At 44.4% G+C, this 16,045-nt stretch overlaps 1 protein-coding gene across 2 annotated transcripts; it reads right to left on the bottom strand.

Moving 5' to 3' along the window:
* Window positions 1-5,443: 5,443 nt before the first annotated feature.
* TFPI2 (tissue factor pathway inhibitor 2) lies at window positions 5,444-14,442 on the bottom strand. 2 transcript variants are annotated; one of them, XM_074984732.1, is made up of 5 exons: window positions 13,932-14,442; window positions 13,559-13,741; window positions 10,129-10,308; window positions 8,685-8,858; window positions 5,444-6,666 (listed from the first exon to the last, which is right to left on the bottom strand). In XM_074984732.1, exons 1-5 carry the CDS (start codon window positions 14,029-14,031, stop codon window positions 6,584-6,586), a joined length of 720 nt encoding a protein of 239 aa, XP_074840833.1. In that variant the 5' UTR covers window positions 14,032-14,442; the 3' UTR covers window positions 5,444-6,583. The 2 variants fall into 2 exon arrangements, with proteins under 2 accessions (XP_074840833.1, XP_074840832.1); XM_074984731.1 differs by having other exon boundaries at window positions 5,444-6,669; window positions 13,932-14,441.
* Window positions 14,443-16,045: the final 1,603 nt, after the last annotated feature.

Below are 16,045 nucleotides of genomic sequence, written 5' to 3'. Positions count from 1 at the left end.
ACCCCTGTAGACAGGCACACCCCGCACCACAAGATTACTCACTGGAGCTGTCCTGGAGCTGAAGCCACACCACACGAGCCACCCCAGGTCTGAAGCCACACCGCGCCATGTGAGCCACCCAAGGGCTGAAGGCACACCCCGCCATGTGAGCCACCCGAGGGCTGAAGCCACACCCCGCCATATGAGCCACCCGAGGGCTGAAGCCACACCCCGCCATATGAGCCACCCCAGGTCTGAAGCCACACCCCGCCATATGAGCCACCCGAGGGCTGAAGCTACACCCCGCCATGTGAGCCACCCGAGGGCTGAAGCCACACCCCGCCATATGAGCCACCCGAGGGCTGAAGCCACACCCCGCCATATGAGCCACCCAAGGGCTGAAGCCACACCATGCCATGTGAGCCACCCGAGGGCTGAAGCTACACCACGCCATGTGAGCCACCCGAGGGCTGAAGCCACACCCCGCCATATGAGCCACCCGAGGGCTGAAGCCACACCCCGCCATATGAGCCACCCCAGGTCTGAAGCCACACCCCACCATATGAGCCACCCAAGGGCTGAAGCCACACCCCACCATGTGAGCCACCTGAAGGCCGAAGCCACACCGTGTGAGCTGCCCTGGGGCTAAAGCCATGGCACATGAGCCATCCCAGGACCTAAGCCATGCCACGCAAGACGCCCTAGGGTTGAAGCCACACAGTGTGAGCCTCTCCAGGGCTGCAGCCATGCCATGTAAGCTGCCCCAGGGCTGAAGCTGCGCTATGTGAGCTACCCCAGGGCTAAAGCCCACCAGGGCCAGAGGAGCCGCCTGCCCCCATGTGGTGGCGCATGTGCACAGAGCAGCTGGAGGAGCACCCCACATTCACCACATGTGATGACTGGGGAGCGTTTTGGACACCGTGGCACTAAAATAAAAATGAACAAGTAAATAACGGTTGAGGACAATACAAAGGGTTTTCGTAATTTTTGTCTCTTACAGCTCTAATGCTAGAAGTGTTTTAATGCAAATTGCATGGCTTTTTTAGTAAAGTTGATACCTTGTGTCTGATTTTGTACATGAAATGTAAATGGTCTAGTTATTAGTTAGTCCTAGTCTGAGTGCAGGTTCCTGAACTAGATGTCCTATTCAGGTTCCTTCCAGTCCTACACTTCTATGGTTCCATGATGGGAATAATTAAGTAATAAAGTAGATTAAGGTGCTTCTACAGTAAAGGCAATACATCAAAAGTTAACCGGATTCCAACAGCACAACCCTAGAACTTAGAGCATGTAAACTAATGAAACTAAGATGGTACATTTTTATGAATGATGTTGTTGTCTTATTTGGTCACAGTAGGAGATAGTTGAAGTCTAAACTGCTGAAGCAGATGGAAAAATCCATTTGGTTAAGAAAGGATTTTAAGCCAAGTCCTCCAGTGCTTAATTAGTCCATCAGCTAAAACTCCCATTGATTTCAGCAAGATGTTTGCATGAGAAATGCTGAAGAATTAGTCTTTTGCTCAGTACTTGAAACACATTTTTCGTTTCAGTGGGAGCCGTGTCTTTCATGGCCATAAAATAATAGACCACAAAAATCAAAAGCACAGATGCAAGTAAAATATAAACCACTGTTTAAAGACCCTTGTGCATTTTAATTTCTGGGAGAAATGCATCTTGGGATTGGGAAGCAAATGAACATCTATACTTTCTATAAATATCTTCAACAAGTTTGTAATTGAGTGAAAAAGACAAGAGTGAAAGGAGGCTGGCTTTCCACACCAAAGTACATTTCTTTCTTACAGAGTAAGATGACTGCTCCTGAAAACATGATACTCACAGAGATATTTAGTTTTGCTTGTCGTGTATTGTTTCCAGATTATTTAAAAGAAGAAAACCTTGCTAAGTTATTCAGAATGGCTTTCCCAGGGTGACCTGTGTTCAGTGCATGTACATTTTAGAACCTAAGATCTTTAGGGCCAGAGCTGTTTCCATTTGTGTGCGTTGTACAGCCTCGAGCAAACAATTGCTGGTAAATACAAAATGTTGGCAATATAGGAGTGATAGATAGAACACTGGGAAATGTCATAGAAATCTCTGCAGCTACAGATGTTCTTTTGAAAAATCAAAAAGAATCTTTCCTTGAATGTAGGAGTCAATTGTGGGAGCCCAGAAGGCATACTCGAGAGGAAGAAGCAGCATAAAAGAAGCCTGCAACCCAGTAAGGCCTGTAGTAGGGCCAGTTACAATATGTGATCATCCCAGCTACTCCACTGATGACTCGCAGTTGTTTGCCTTTCAAGCCAAAGATCCTATAACAGGACTCTTAGACTGCTGGTCTGGAGGTCATGTGTGGCCCAAGCACTTCCCCATTGTGGGCAGGGGTGCAGGCAGCATGCAGGGACTCATCTCACATACAGCTCCCAGCAGGACCTAGGCAGGGACCCTTCACATGGCATGTCTGAGGTGTCAATGCCCTTGTACGTACCTGGTGTGCCCATGATCTTCCCCTTATGGACACACAAATCTTTAGCAGAGTGCTTAGTGCTGCACAGAGGTGAATTTCACCCATTGTGTGCATTGGTCATTCCTTGACCTGTTGATGACTGTTAACGTTCTTCATTCCTTTTACAGTCCAGGGAAGATTTCTCCCCTCAATAACTATGTGTTTTCTCTAGAGATATTTCAGGTGTAACATGGATGACTTCAAGGAACACATTTTTGGTGGTGGAATATTTCAGGAGAATTGAAGAATAATCACCAGTTATACTATAGACTGCCTCAGTACAAAGAAAAACTTGCTTGCTGGGTGACATGGGGAATAATTTAATATCTGTAGTATTTCCAGTCACTAAAATAATTCAGAAAGTGGGCGCACCGACAAAGGACTTGACAGATACTCTGCATTCATCTTAGTCCTAACTCTGAGGTTTAGCAGGATGACACCAGGATGTGTGATGTGAAGGGGGACAGGGACAATATATTTTTACATCAAGAATAAAAAGTTTTAAAATGAGGAATTAAAAACAGCCTTTGTAGCCCGTTTGATCCTTTCAAAGCATTTAAAATTAAGAGCATTGTTGTGAGTAGAAATGGCAGTCCATCTTTCAGATTTTCCTTTCAGTGCCATGGCAAAGGCAACTTTAATTACAGATCAGAACTCACAACAAATCAACACTATTACCTCAGACAGTTTTGTGCATGCTTGTGTTATGGCTTTTTTAAGTTGACTTGACAATCTCATCCTTAGGCATTCTTTATGGCTATGGTCTGAAGAAGTGGGTCTGTGCCACGAAAGCTCACCTAATAAACTATTTTGCTAGTCTTTAAAGTGCAACTTGACTGCTTTTTGTTTTGATAGTTTCTTCACTATTGCTTTTTCTCTCACACTCTCTGTCTCTCACTCACTCACACACACACACACACACGGAGAGCATTTCCTAGTCTAAATGAATTTTAGTGGTCATGAAAAGGACTATACCGATAGTTCTATGGATTAGAGAATACTTTAAATGACTGTCACCTTCCATACCCAGGGCAAATAGGGTGCTTGCTCATTCCTTGTCCAGCAGTGATTAAAGATACCAATTAGTGCCAGTTGCAATTATGAGTTTGTTAAAGGGAAAACATTTGTTCTCTAGCTTCTAGGCTGAGGCCAACCAGTCGGCCGAGACAAGTTATCTGGTAGCCTTCACAGAGTAAAAACTTTCACTCACCCCTGACTTGGGCCCTATTTGCACTGGGGACTGGAAGGTGAAAGGCTGTGTCCCATTAATCTTATCTTAACTGTCCAGTCTCCTAACAAAATCTAGGGGGGGTTTCACATCCGTAAATGTGTAACCAGGACAGTTTTAAAGCTCTGTTTTTGCACTGCACCTAGCTCAATGGGACTTGTTCATGACTCAATGTTATGATAATACAAATAAGTAATAACAGAAAGCGCTGTAAAACCCATGGTCTAACACTTTGGATAGTGCCAACAAGAGCAGAAAGTTCTAGCTTGAGAGCTCTAGGTACTACATATTTGTGGGAGTTTATCTGTCTGTCCATCAGCGTGTTATTTATTTTTTAATCCTCCTCAACAATAAGAGCTAGGACCACCAAATTTGGTATGCAGTGGCCTCTTATGACTAAAGCAAGGTGAAGGTTAGGTTGTGCCAGGAAAATGGGATATGCCCAGAATGGGATTTTTTTCCCACAACCCCATACAGAAAAGAGGCAGAATCACCAGGCAGATGAAAGAAGCTGCCTGGGAGGGACTCCCCTGCACTCTGGGACAGGTCCAGCCCTAAACCTCCCCCTGCAGCCCTCTTTAAGGAAGGCAGGGGGCTGAAGTCCCCCCTCTCTGTGCAGGAATGTTGCTGGCTATTCTTCTTTGTCAGGCAGCAAAGGGGAAATGCACAGTTTGCTGCATTCCTTACTCTGGCTGCAGATGAACTTGGACGTGCCCCAGATGGGGGACATATACCCTCCCCAAGCTGTGCCTGCTGTAGCTGCAGTAGCCCTAGAGATGTGCTTGTTACCAGGCCCTAAACTGCTATGATGAGACAGTGCTGAGGTAGTCCCTTTCCCAGGGCAGCCTGCATACTGAACCCCTCATCCCCATCCCAGAGCAATGATTTAAATGAAGAAAACCAAAAATTAATGTAAAAACAACCATAAATCCTGTGGCGCCTTACAGACTAGCAGAATATTTGCAGCATAAGCTTTCAAGATCCAGCACGGTGCACCAGCTGTGCTTGAAAGGGCCTGGGGTTCCAGCCACTCCCACTGCTGCTGTAGTGGTGGCTAAGAGCATCTGTAATGCAGAAAGATTTTAGTTAGCCAGATGACCACTCACCATGGGTGTGGCCAAGTTTCCTGTGGTCCCATAAAGTTTGTTTACAGCCACCAGCCCCAGCTGTCAGGGTTCTGTGCTGTTATTTAGCCGTGATTTACTCCAAACAGCTTCTAAGAGACCAGTAAGCAGTGGAAGTATCCACATTGCTGATAGCCAATATTGACCTCTCATGGCCCAGCAAATTCTCTCATCCAGCACTGGTCAGGTCCCAAGTGTGCTGGATTAGAGAGGTTCAACCTGTACATGGTTTTCATCTGGGTACAACAGCTGGCAGCACTCCCACTACACAAATTGTTCCAGATCCTCTGTGCAGTTGGCTGCAGATCACTGTTCCCTGCCAATGGGCAGGACTGGAAGCAGTGGCCCCGTCTGTGCCACTTCCCACGTCTCCCATTGGCCAGGAACGCCTACCCATGGCCAATGGGAATGGCAATCACCCATGCTTGCGAAGGCCTGGTTAAGTGGTGGCAGCCCACCAGGTGCTAACCCCGGTGAACTGCCCCCATTTTATTGCCCACTCCTGCCATAGAGTCATGCCTGACATGTTTAGTTTGGCTACACACGTGCATATTTACGCACATTTATAAATCCATCTGAGGATAATTAATGGCATTAATAGACAAAATATTTCTTAAAAATAGAAAGATGTTTATTAATGAACTTACAATAAGAATCAGTTGTAATTGTAAAAAAAAACATAATTCATATTTGATTTTGTAAAACAGTCCACAAAAGAAAGCATAATAGCTGTTCTGTCAACATACTAAACACAACTATTACATAGTGACACAAAACACGAACAATGGGAAATGTTACTGAAGCTCCCATTTTTCAGTGCTCTAACAGCTCCCTTGTAAACTGAAAGGGCCAGACAGACCATCTTCTGAAATAAACTGGTTTAGATCCTTTGAAGCCTACTCCAGTTTAGGATGTGACCTAGAGTTCTGCAGCAATACCACATAGTGGAGTGGGAGGGGGGATGCAATTACTACATCCTCATTTCAAACACTTCCATAGTTTATGAATTGCCTTCTGTTAAAACAAGAAGTTGTCCAAGAGACACCGTGCCTAAGATTTTTGTGCAGGATGAGCCAGGTTTGAGCTTATATTATTTTGAGTGTTACCTATACCAGGACAGACTTGGAAAACCAAGGCTGCTTTCATTGAAGTTGGATTTTTTTTTTTTTGAAGAACCAGACTGCTATCTCTTTGCTACATTAATATAATTGTCACTAGTCTGATTCTTTTACTTAAATATGATTCCCATTAAGGGTTTGACTGTGTAAATTAGAATTTAAGAAGGATATACGAGAGTAGTATTATAGGTGTTTGTATGCAGTCTTGGAAGGCTCCTGATGTTCAGTTTAGTAAACAAATAATGTTGAAAAAATAAGGGCACAGTTCTAGTTTGATGCACGCGTTGGTTAAACAAACTGATGAAGGGTACTTTGAGCTTCACAGATTTGTAAAATTTAAACCATTTTCCAAAAACAGTAGTAATATTTCTCAGTAAAAACACAGAAATTCAAATATTTGGTTTTTAAGTAAAGAAAGAATTGGAGAGAACCAAACAAATAATTCACATTACAAATAACAGCCACTCCTCCTGTAAAACATAGTTAAAGAGTCTAGTTTTCAGACCAAACTCATTTGAGAAATTTAAATTGTGTACATACATATTACAAAAAGAGTAAAAGCGTATTGTAGGAGGTTCTCCAAGTCAAAGTAGTGCATTTAACATTGATGGGCTCTTGAGATTTAAAACATTTAGACTGATGATTTTTTCTGTAGTTTTCTCATAGTCTTCCAAAGTTTATTTTTTGATCTGTAGATGCTTTGCTTTTTCCTCCCTGCTTAAAAAATTAAAAAGTGGAGTTAGGAAAAATAGTTTGAGAGAGTATCATCATTCCTTACTTGTTTCTCCATCATGTTTATTATAGGAGTCACCCTGGTAGCAACTGTTGTAACAAAGGTTGCAGAACATTTTCCATCATACCTCCTTGTTTATGCATGTTCTAACCTTTCCAAAATATTCACCTTTGAGGCTGAAATTTTCTTGGACTGATCTTAAGTATCAAGCTGGAAAGAACTAACAAAATCTCTTCAGCTATTTTTAAGTTATAGCAGAAACAGATATTTTCCCCTTCAGAATATTTTTCTAACCACATTTCTTTGAACAGCAATGAAGCAAACAGAGCCAAAGATGAAAAGTTAACTCATGTTTTTGCCAAGTTAAAAAAAAAGTTTTGATTTCATACAGAGTTCAAGGTATTTGAAAACCACTTACTGTGTGCAGTCAATCTATTTTTGTTAATCCAGAGCACAGTAAAGGCTAGGTGCAGATCCCATGGGGGTATTATGTATTTATGTAAGCAGAGTTAACAGTTGAAATTAAGCAGGTGCTTTTTCTATACACTGCTTGAAGTGCCCCAAGGTCATAGGCCCATTGGAAGTACAGATACGTATTTATTCAAAGGAAATGAAACAGTCACAATTTTGGACACAACAATAAGATAACAGGAGAGTCTCCTGGGGGAGTGAAGATGCTTAAACTGCCTAAAAGTTGCCCACAATAGCACTCTCAGTCTGTACACTACAAACATGAAAATTCACAAGGTTTGGCAGTGTCTACTGAATCTCAAGATACAGTCTGATGAAGAAGCTGCTTTGCTTCTCTTGGGTTTTGCCAACTAGTGCCTGTGTGTTAGAGAACTTAGGATATTTCTATATTGCTCCCACACACACACTTTATTAAACAAGAAACCTGTATTAATTAATGCAGCATCACAGGTGCTGATGAGCTCTCAAATTGTATAAATTAAAGCTAAACATGCTACCTTACTGCTGTCTAACTGTGCATATCCATCATGACACTGTCTTACCTTCTGGGCATGCTGTTTTGCAAACTAATAAAGTATAGCTCAAACTCTTGTGTCCAGTAACCATACCACATGATTACAGACCATACCATGATGCACACAGATTTAGAGGCAATGTTGCATGGTGAGCCTTGAGGTCTATTCATGCACATACTACCATGAAAAAAAAATGATCCCAATAAGTAGTCCTACTGACTTCATGTTTACTTCCATGGACTATTTCTGGGGTGAAAGCTTAGCCCCATTGCAATCTGTCACAAAACCACAACCAATGTGAATGAAGTGAGAATTTCACTTCACGATGCTTACAAGATTAGATCTTTACTTTCCACGTTTCCTGATCTTGAGTCCTTCACTGTTCAAGCTACGTGTTATATAAACAGTCCTATTTGCATTAAATGTTTTAAAGGGTCAAAAACAATCACCTTACTGTTTACTTTTGCTCTCCACAAACAATGGCCTATGTAAGCCCCAGAGCCATCTTTAGACCTTCCCATTGAATAGAATATAGCATATGGAATCTGAACAGATTGTTGAAAGGTCTGATTCTGTGAACAACTTAGAGTCAGCAAATAATAAAATGCTACCATAATATGGTGCTTTTTTCAAAGATTTACATATAACATTAATGAAGCAAAATGGGAAATGTGAAAATCAAGTATAACATGTATGAACAGTTTTCTAATTTATTCTTACAAGTTTCAGTCAGGATAAACATTGGGTCCTTCTGAGAACTCCATAAAGTTATTTAACCATTTAGAGTTCACCTTCTATTGACTTACCCAATGTATTAGTCTCATGGACGTCAACGGGACTATTTTTAAAAGGAAAGTAGGATATGCCCTCCTGGGTCATTTTCACCCAGGGCACATTGGTGATAATACTGGCCCCAATCTACTGGGAGCGTGATAGTTTGTAAAGTCGGCTAGGATTGAAAAGCTTTGTACAAATGCTTCTTTACGAGCACATTTTAAGAATAAAATTATTACCTTTCCTGCAGACATTATCACAATCTTTTCTGCTGACAAAATTATTGGCATTTCCACCACAACCTGTATAGCTGAACTCCTCACACGACCGACTCTTTGGGTTGTAGTAATAGCGGGTCACAGAAGATGAACACAATCCTTCATCTTTGGGGCTATAGCATAATAAGGGACCAGCTTAAAGAGAGACAGACGGACAGACGGAGAGACAGAGAGAAAATTACCGTACTATTCAGTAGATCTTACTTGCCATATGCCAAACAAAACTTGGGGTCAATGTGCACCCATTGAAATGGTTATGATGACCATTGACTCAGTACTGACACTCCCCATCAACAAATCATATACTCATCTCTGATATAGCATAAAGAGCCCTCACACAATCACACGGCATGGGAGATTCAGCAGTTCTCTGTAGACATACTGTGCATTGGATAAATATGAATGATTTAGAGCCACATGCTGCTTTCTTACACATTTTAATAGGAATAACTTCAATAAGACTAGTCCTGTAAGGAAGGCAGAGTTTTGACCTTTTTCTGCTCAATGATTTGACAAGTACAACTAAATAAATAACTCCTATAAAATCTTTCAATTTACAAGAATTTAGTTAGCTTTTTTCTTATCAGAATTGTGTATTTGTTACTGGAGATATTTGCTTTTTCATTAGATGTGCAAGAGAAAATAAACTAGATACTTTTCACCCATTAAAATGTTGCCAATTCCAACATAAGCCAAAACTAATGAAGATGTCATAATGCTTGTTGTGATGGCTGCTTATTCATTGGATGTTAGCTTTATGCTTCTTGGATACTTATAGGGGTCTATTACAAAATTTAGACATAGTACCTGCTTACAGTAACTATCTTTTTCAGCAATGAAGCAATGAAGAGTCACCACTCTCAATTAAAGTTCTTTGCCTTCTGAGATCAAATCAATGCCAAAAGCAAATAACAAGGCTCTCACCTCTTTAACTTTACTATAGCGCCTGTTCCCTGAACTACAGGTGTCATCTATCTAATGCCCAGCAACATACTGTGTTCATTGAAGTGAGGCAACATGCATGCATGACCAAGTTTTGCCCTCAGTTACACCTCTACAGTTCCTCAGAAGTCAAAGGTTGCACGGGTATAACCATTGCACAGGACTCAGGCTGTAATAGAATATTGTTAGATTGGTGGCTGGGGCCTTTACAAAACAGGCAGTGGAGGTTGACCCTACCTGAAAATCTGTAGGCAAAAATTACATGCACAAGACATGTTCAGGAACACTTTCTAGCACTGAGCAAATATCAGATTTGACAGAGTAGAGGCAAAGCCTACTTTAAGCAGTCTTTATAGGCTATAAGAAAAATGACATTTGTATCGATAAACACCATCCTTTTTATTGAGGGCACTTTAATTATTATTTCCACATTCTACTAAAATAACTTATTTTTAGTCATTACTTTTTTCAGGTAAACAGTAGTCCACACAAGAATCTTCATCTTGGAAGATGTTATCATTTCCATAGCATCCACCATAGATAAACTGTTCACATTTCATTGAGCTCAGATTGAAGAAATATCTTTTCAGGTAACCTCTGCATGGTCCTGGATCAGCCTCCAGCCTGCATATTTTGGGCACTTCTGTAATAAAGAGGATTTAAGCAAAGCACAGTTAGGTTAAACTATTAAATTTTTTCTGATATGCTTTCCACTAGCAAAGATAGTTCTCAACTTATTTAACTTCTGCCAAAATGCTTAAGAGATATATCATTATAGATTATTAAAATACAATGGACTGAGCAACTAGTGAGTTAAATGAAGTCTTAACACATAATGCATTTCTTAAGAACACTGGGGATGGACCATGATGAGCTCCAAAAAGCAGCAGAGCAAATGACACTAAGCTGGAGAAGAGGTAGATACACTGATGGTAAGGATAAGGCCCAGAGTGATCTAGACAAACTGGAGGGTTGGTCCACAAGAAATCTGATGAGGTTCGACAAGGACAACTGCAAAGTCTCACACTTGGACTTGAAGAACCCCATGCACTGCTACAAGCTAGCGACCAATTGGCTAGGCAGCAGTTATGTAGAAAATGACCTGGGGATTACAGTAGACGAGAAGCTGGAGATGAGTCAACAGTGTACCCTCACTGTCAAGAAGAAATGGAATATTGAGCTGCATTAGTAGAAGTGTTGCCATCAGATTGAGGGAAGTGATTGTTCTCCTTTATTTGGCCCTGGTGAGGTCACATATGGATTATTGCATCCAGTTTTGAGGACCCATACTACAGAAAGGAGGGGGACAAATTGGAGCGAGTGCAGCGGGGGGCAACAAAAATGATTAGCATGCTGGGAAACATGATTTATGAGCAGAGGCTGAGGGAACTGGGCTTATTTATTCATCAGAACAGAAGAATGAGGAGGGATTTAATACCATTCTTTAACTACCCAAAGGAGGTTCCAAAGAGTATGGAGCTAGACTGGGGTGGGAAAGATATGATCTGGTGGTCGGATCCAGCCTAAAAAGTCTTGTAAGCTTCTATTCAAAGCTGCTCCCCGAGGCTCTCTGTGCTGTGGTTTCAAACCAATAGGAGCTGAGACATTTTGCTGGGGGAGGGACCAGCATGGGAAGATTCCCCCCTCAGCACTGAGAGGCACATGGAGTTGTCTAGAGCTGCTAGCAAGCCTGGAAGTTTGCCTGAGAGTGTTGCTGCTGGGAACTGCTTAGGTAAGAACCTCCTTGCCAGAGTCTGCCTCTGGCACTCCCTGGCCACCCGGACACACATACAATTCCCTCCCAGATACTGCACCGCCCCGACACTCCTCTCAAAGGCCAAAATCCTATTCTGCACCCATACCTCCCCCAGACCCTGCACCCCAATCCATTGCCCCAGGTCACAGCCCTCTCCTTCATTCACACTCCCTCTCAGACCCCCAACTTTCTCCTGCACCTCAGTTCCCTACCTCAAGCTCCCTTCTGCACCCAACCTCCAACCTACACCCCCTACATATTAAAGTGCAGTCCTTGACCACTTACTAAAATCTTGGAGTGGTCTGCCCTCATCAAAAATTATTGCCCACTCCTGAGCGAGGCTATTCTCAGAACAAGAAGCAGTGGTCTCAAGCTGCAGTGTGGGAGGTCTAAGTTAGATATTAGGAAAACTATTTCACTTGGGCTATGTCTACACTACAGTGATCCTTTGAAAGAAATTCTTTTGGCAGATCTCTTCCGAAAAAAACTTCTTTCAAAAGAGCGTATCCGCATACAGTAAAGCAGATTTAAAAAAAAAAAAAATCAATCTGCTCTTTAGATAGAATGCGTCCACACAGACCCTACTCTTTTAAAAGAAGGGGACAGGAATAGAAAAATCCGGTGCCATGAGGACTGCTTTTTCGAAAAAGAGCCCCCCGGGCATCTACACACATTTTTTTCTTAAAGAATCTGGAAGCGGAAGAGAGATGCCAGAAAAAAAGCTGTGTTCTTCCAATTTAATATTGAAAGAATGCATTTTGTGTGTAGATACTCTGTGGGATTTTTCGAAAGATGCAAGGTTTTTTAAAAAAAACTCGCTAGTGTAGAGGTAGCCTAGGAGGTAGGTGAGGCACTGGAATGAGCTGCGTAGGTTAGGGAAGTGGTGGAATCTCTATCCTTCTAGGTTTTTAAGTTGTGGCTTGACAGACCCTTAGCTGGAAAGATTTAGTTGGGGTTGGCTCTACATTGAGAAGGGAGTTGAACTAGATGACCTCCTGAGGTCTCTTGCAACCCTAATTTTCTATGATTTATGAAATACATCCACCCAGTTCAGTCTTCTCCTCAGTGGAACAATTTTAGTGGTTTAGCCAAAAAATTCCTATGAAGCCTCCATTCCGTGGGAGGTATTATAACAGTAAGGGTTGCAGTATCAGCCTGAGTACTACGGATGAGGTTACAGCTATCATTGGCAAAAAGAAATCCAGGAGAAAAAACAGTCAGCAAGATCCACTGAATAAAGAAGCTGTCACTTGATCCCAGGATCTCCTCAGTGTGGAAATTTGTGATGGTATCACATCTGAGAGCTATTGGTTAATGGATCACTTTGCTTCAAGTGATGAATATATATGCAAGCTTAATGTTACCATATTTGAACTTTCAAAAAAGAAGACCCCCAGAGAGGTAGTGTATCTGTATCAGTATCTAACAACTCAGGTTGTATTAATGTGTTATAGTATATATTGTACATTAATACAGCGTGAGTTGGTAAATCCTGATACAGATACACTCCCTCTCAGAGGGGTCCTCTTTTTTGAAAGGTCAAATATGGTAATCCTATGCAAGCTACAACTTTTATTAAGTCATGCAGCTGAAAGGAAATGCTTTTAAAATAGAATTGAGGGTGGATGTCTTAAACTGCTGAAGCAGCAAACCTGGATAGGATTCAACCTTCCAGGATGCTTTTAGTTAGGGTAATGAGTGTTGACTTGCATAGGAAAAGTTTTTAGTGGTACAGCCCTGTACAGGATGCATAAAAACATTAGGGAGACCCAACTGGTGCTGAGATAGTCCACAGAAACTGAGCCACTCCATACTGAACAGGGAAAGATAGAAGGAAATAGTGAGGGAGGCATCAGACACCAATGGGTGCTGACCCCATGGTTGTTGATGATGATAATGATGATGATGATGAACCCGGTGGGGCTTTCTGACCTCACAGTCTCCTAAGCCTCCCTCTACAGAGGGCACGCACCTCAGAAGGAGTCAGCAGGGACACTGGGGGATGTGCTGGGGGTAGGAGGAGAACTCAGCAGTCTGCTTCCCTTCTTGCCACCCTGGGCAGTGAACCTAAGATACCCAAGCCAGGTCTGGGGTGAGCCCTCCTGGGTCCAAAGAGCACCAAAGCGGAAGAACTTACTCCGGATCATCCAGCAGCTTTTCTCACATCTCTCCGAGCTCTCGAAGTTGTTGGCATTGCCGTGGCAGCCCCCATAGGTGAACTCCTGGCAGGTCTGTGTGTATCGGTCATAGTACCACCTCGGGAGCAGAGCGCGGCAGAGACCTTCCTCTGGAGGCAGCAGGCAGAGCGCTTGGTTTGGGGCTGTGGAGGGAGAGAGGAGCTGTCAGGGGCCGTCCCCGCTTTGGCGCGCAGCAGGGAGGAGAGCTGCGCGGAGAGGCGCAGGGGAGCGGCAGGGCTTTGATCCAGCGGGGGAAGCGCCACGGGATGGGGGAGCCGCAGTCCTTGCCCCGTGCCGCGCTGCTGCGCAGAGCCCCTTCCCCGCCGCGGTTACCTGTCAGTGCCCCGCGAGCCCCCTGGCCCTGGCCCTGCCCCAGCAGCAGCAGCAGCGCACCCAGCGCGAAGCAGCTCCGCAGCCCGGCAGAGGCGCTCATGGTCCGGAGGGGAGAGGCGGATCCGAGTCCTGGGCGCTGTGGCTGCAGGGCAGTGACGGGCCGGCGCGGGTCCCCCCGCCCCTTATATCCCCTCCTCCGGGGCGCGAGGCCGGGTGTGGCGCGCGCCGCGGTTCCCGCCTCCTTTGGGCAGGGGCGGCGATTGGAAGCTGGGCGCCCCTTCCTCCCGTTCGCGCCCACGCCGGCCGGCTCCGCGCGCAGCCAGGGGCCACGGGCGCGGGGCGCGTCCCGCTGCCGAGTAAGTGCGCACGGGCGGGGGCGGGGATCGAGGGGGAGGGGAGGAGAAACCCTGCTGCTCCAGGAGCGGCACACCGGGGGAGCCGGGCCGCTTCAACGCCCTCTGGAGGGGTGCGAGGCGAGGCTGCCCCACCGCCACCTGGCGTATCGGTGGTGAAGCCCCATGCAACAGGCCTGTCCCACCCTCTGCTGGGGAGAACCGGGGGCGGGAGGGTCCGATCTATCCTAGCGCGCTGATGACGCCAGTATGAAAGGGTACTGCCCCCACCCCACATCTCCTTACTTTTCCAGTCCCTGGTTACTCATTGTTTCATTGGATGGTGCCAAAGCGGTGCTCCTGCGGGACTGTAGGTAAAGCTGGCAATAGCCGCTAATTTCTCCCCAAACGGAGGAGTTTGTGGTGGCTGCGGTTTTTTAAGAAAGGAAAAGTTGAGTAAAAGTCCAGAAATACGGAAATTGGCAGCTGCTGGAGGAGCTGTTACAGGGTGACCGGTAGGCCACTGCATGGCCCGGCTGGAAGTATTGAGTTTGTTTTAAAAGCTTGGTGGAGGGGTGTGACTTTTCCACTGGTCACAAGTACTTACCTAGGGAGCGGAAGTTTAATAAGAGAGGATTCTTTAGTCTAGCAACAAAGCTAGAGAGATAGCCATGTTAGTCTGTATTGTGTCAAAACGAAAAAGCAGTCAAGTAGCACTTTAAAGACTAACACAATAATGTATTATGTGCTGAGCTTTCTGGGACAGACCCACGTCTTCAGATCATAGCCATACCAGAACAGACTCCTAACAAAGACAGCAAAAGCCAGTGGCTGGAAGTTGAATCCAGACGAATTCAGGACAGCAATGAGATGCATTTTTTAACCAGTGAGGACAATTAACCACTGGAACAATTTACCAAGGGTTGTGGTGGCTTCTCCATCAGGGCATGTTTTAAAGTCAAGAATTTGAGCCTCGTTGTAAAAGTTATATTTTTGTTCAAACAAGAATCAATACAGGGAAGTTCTACAGCATGTGCTGTGCAAAGGTCAAATCAGATAAACACAATGAGGCCTTCAGGCTTTATTGTCTTTGCAAATTACAGTGAACGTGACAATATAGAGAAACAGTTTAATAAGATGGAGCTGTTGCATCTGTGTTTCTCTGCGTTTCTCTGCAACATTTCAATGGACTTTGCAAATAAAACATTATAGTTGTGTCTGGTGAGTACTTTTTAATTTCAGAAGGAGGCCTCAGGGAACTTTTCACCCCTGTACATATACCTACTTACAGCTTTGAATTAAAATATATTCTATAACATGTTGAAATCTACCTCAAGGGACCCCATCCTGTCCTAGCAGATGATAAGCTCAATTGTCTAATAGAGCTTTTTAATCTTTAGAGCATGCTTTCCCAAACTGGGGGGCGTGCTCCCCGGGGGGGGGCGGTGAAGAAATTCCAAGAGATGGTGTGAGGCAACCCAGCCCTCCCCCATCATTCCCCACCCCCACCTGAAGAAAGATTTGGCCTTTGCTTCTGGCTCTCAGCCCCTGCCATTTTATGTGGATGAGCCGGTGCTGCCCAGCTAAGACCCACGCAGAGCTAGCTGCCTTCTGCAAAGATGAGTGAGTGTGGGTTGGGGGAGGGGGAGACAAGGATTAGGGTGGGGTTAGATGAGAGGCTGGGGGTGCCTGGCTCGGGTGAAGGGGATGGGGTAACAGTGGGGGGCAGGTGGTGCCTGGCTTTGTGGGATGGGAGGGGCTCAGGTGAGCAGCTCACAGGGC

This window comes from Carettochelys insculpta, chromosome 2, assembly GCF_033958435.1.
Source record: "Carettochelys insculpta isolate YL-2023 chromosome 2, ASM3395843v1, whole genome shotgun sequence".
In the NCBI taxonomy this organism is placed as follows: domain Eukaryota; kingdom Metazoa; phylum Chordata; order Testudines; family Carettochelyidae; genus Carettochelys; species Carettochelys insculpta.
This window is presented reverse-complemented; position numbering and strand designations above follow the sequence as displayed.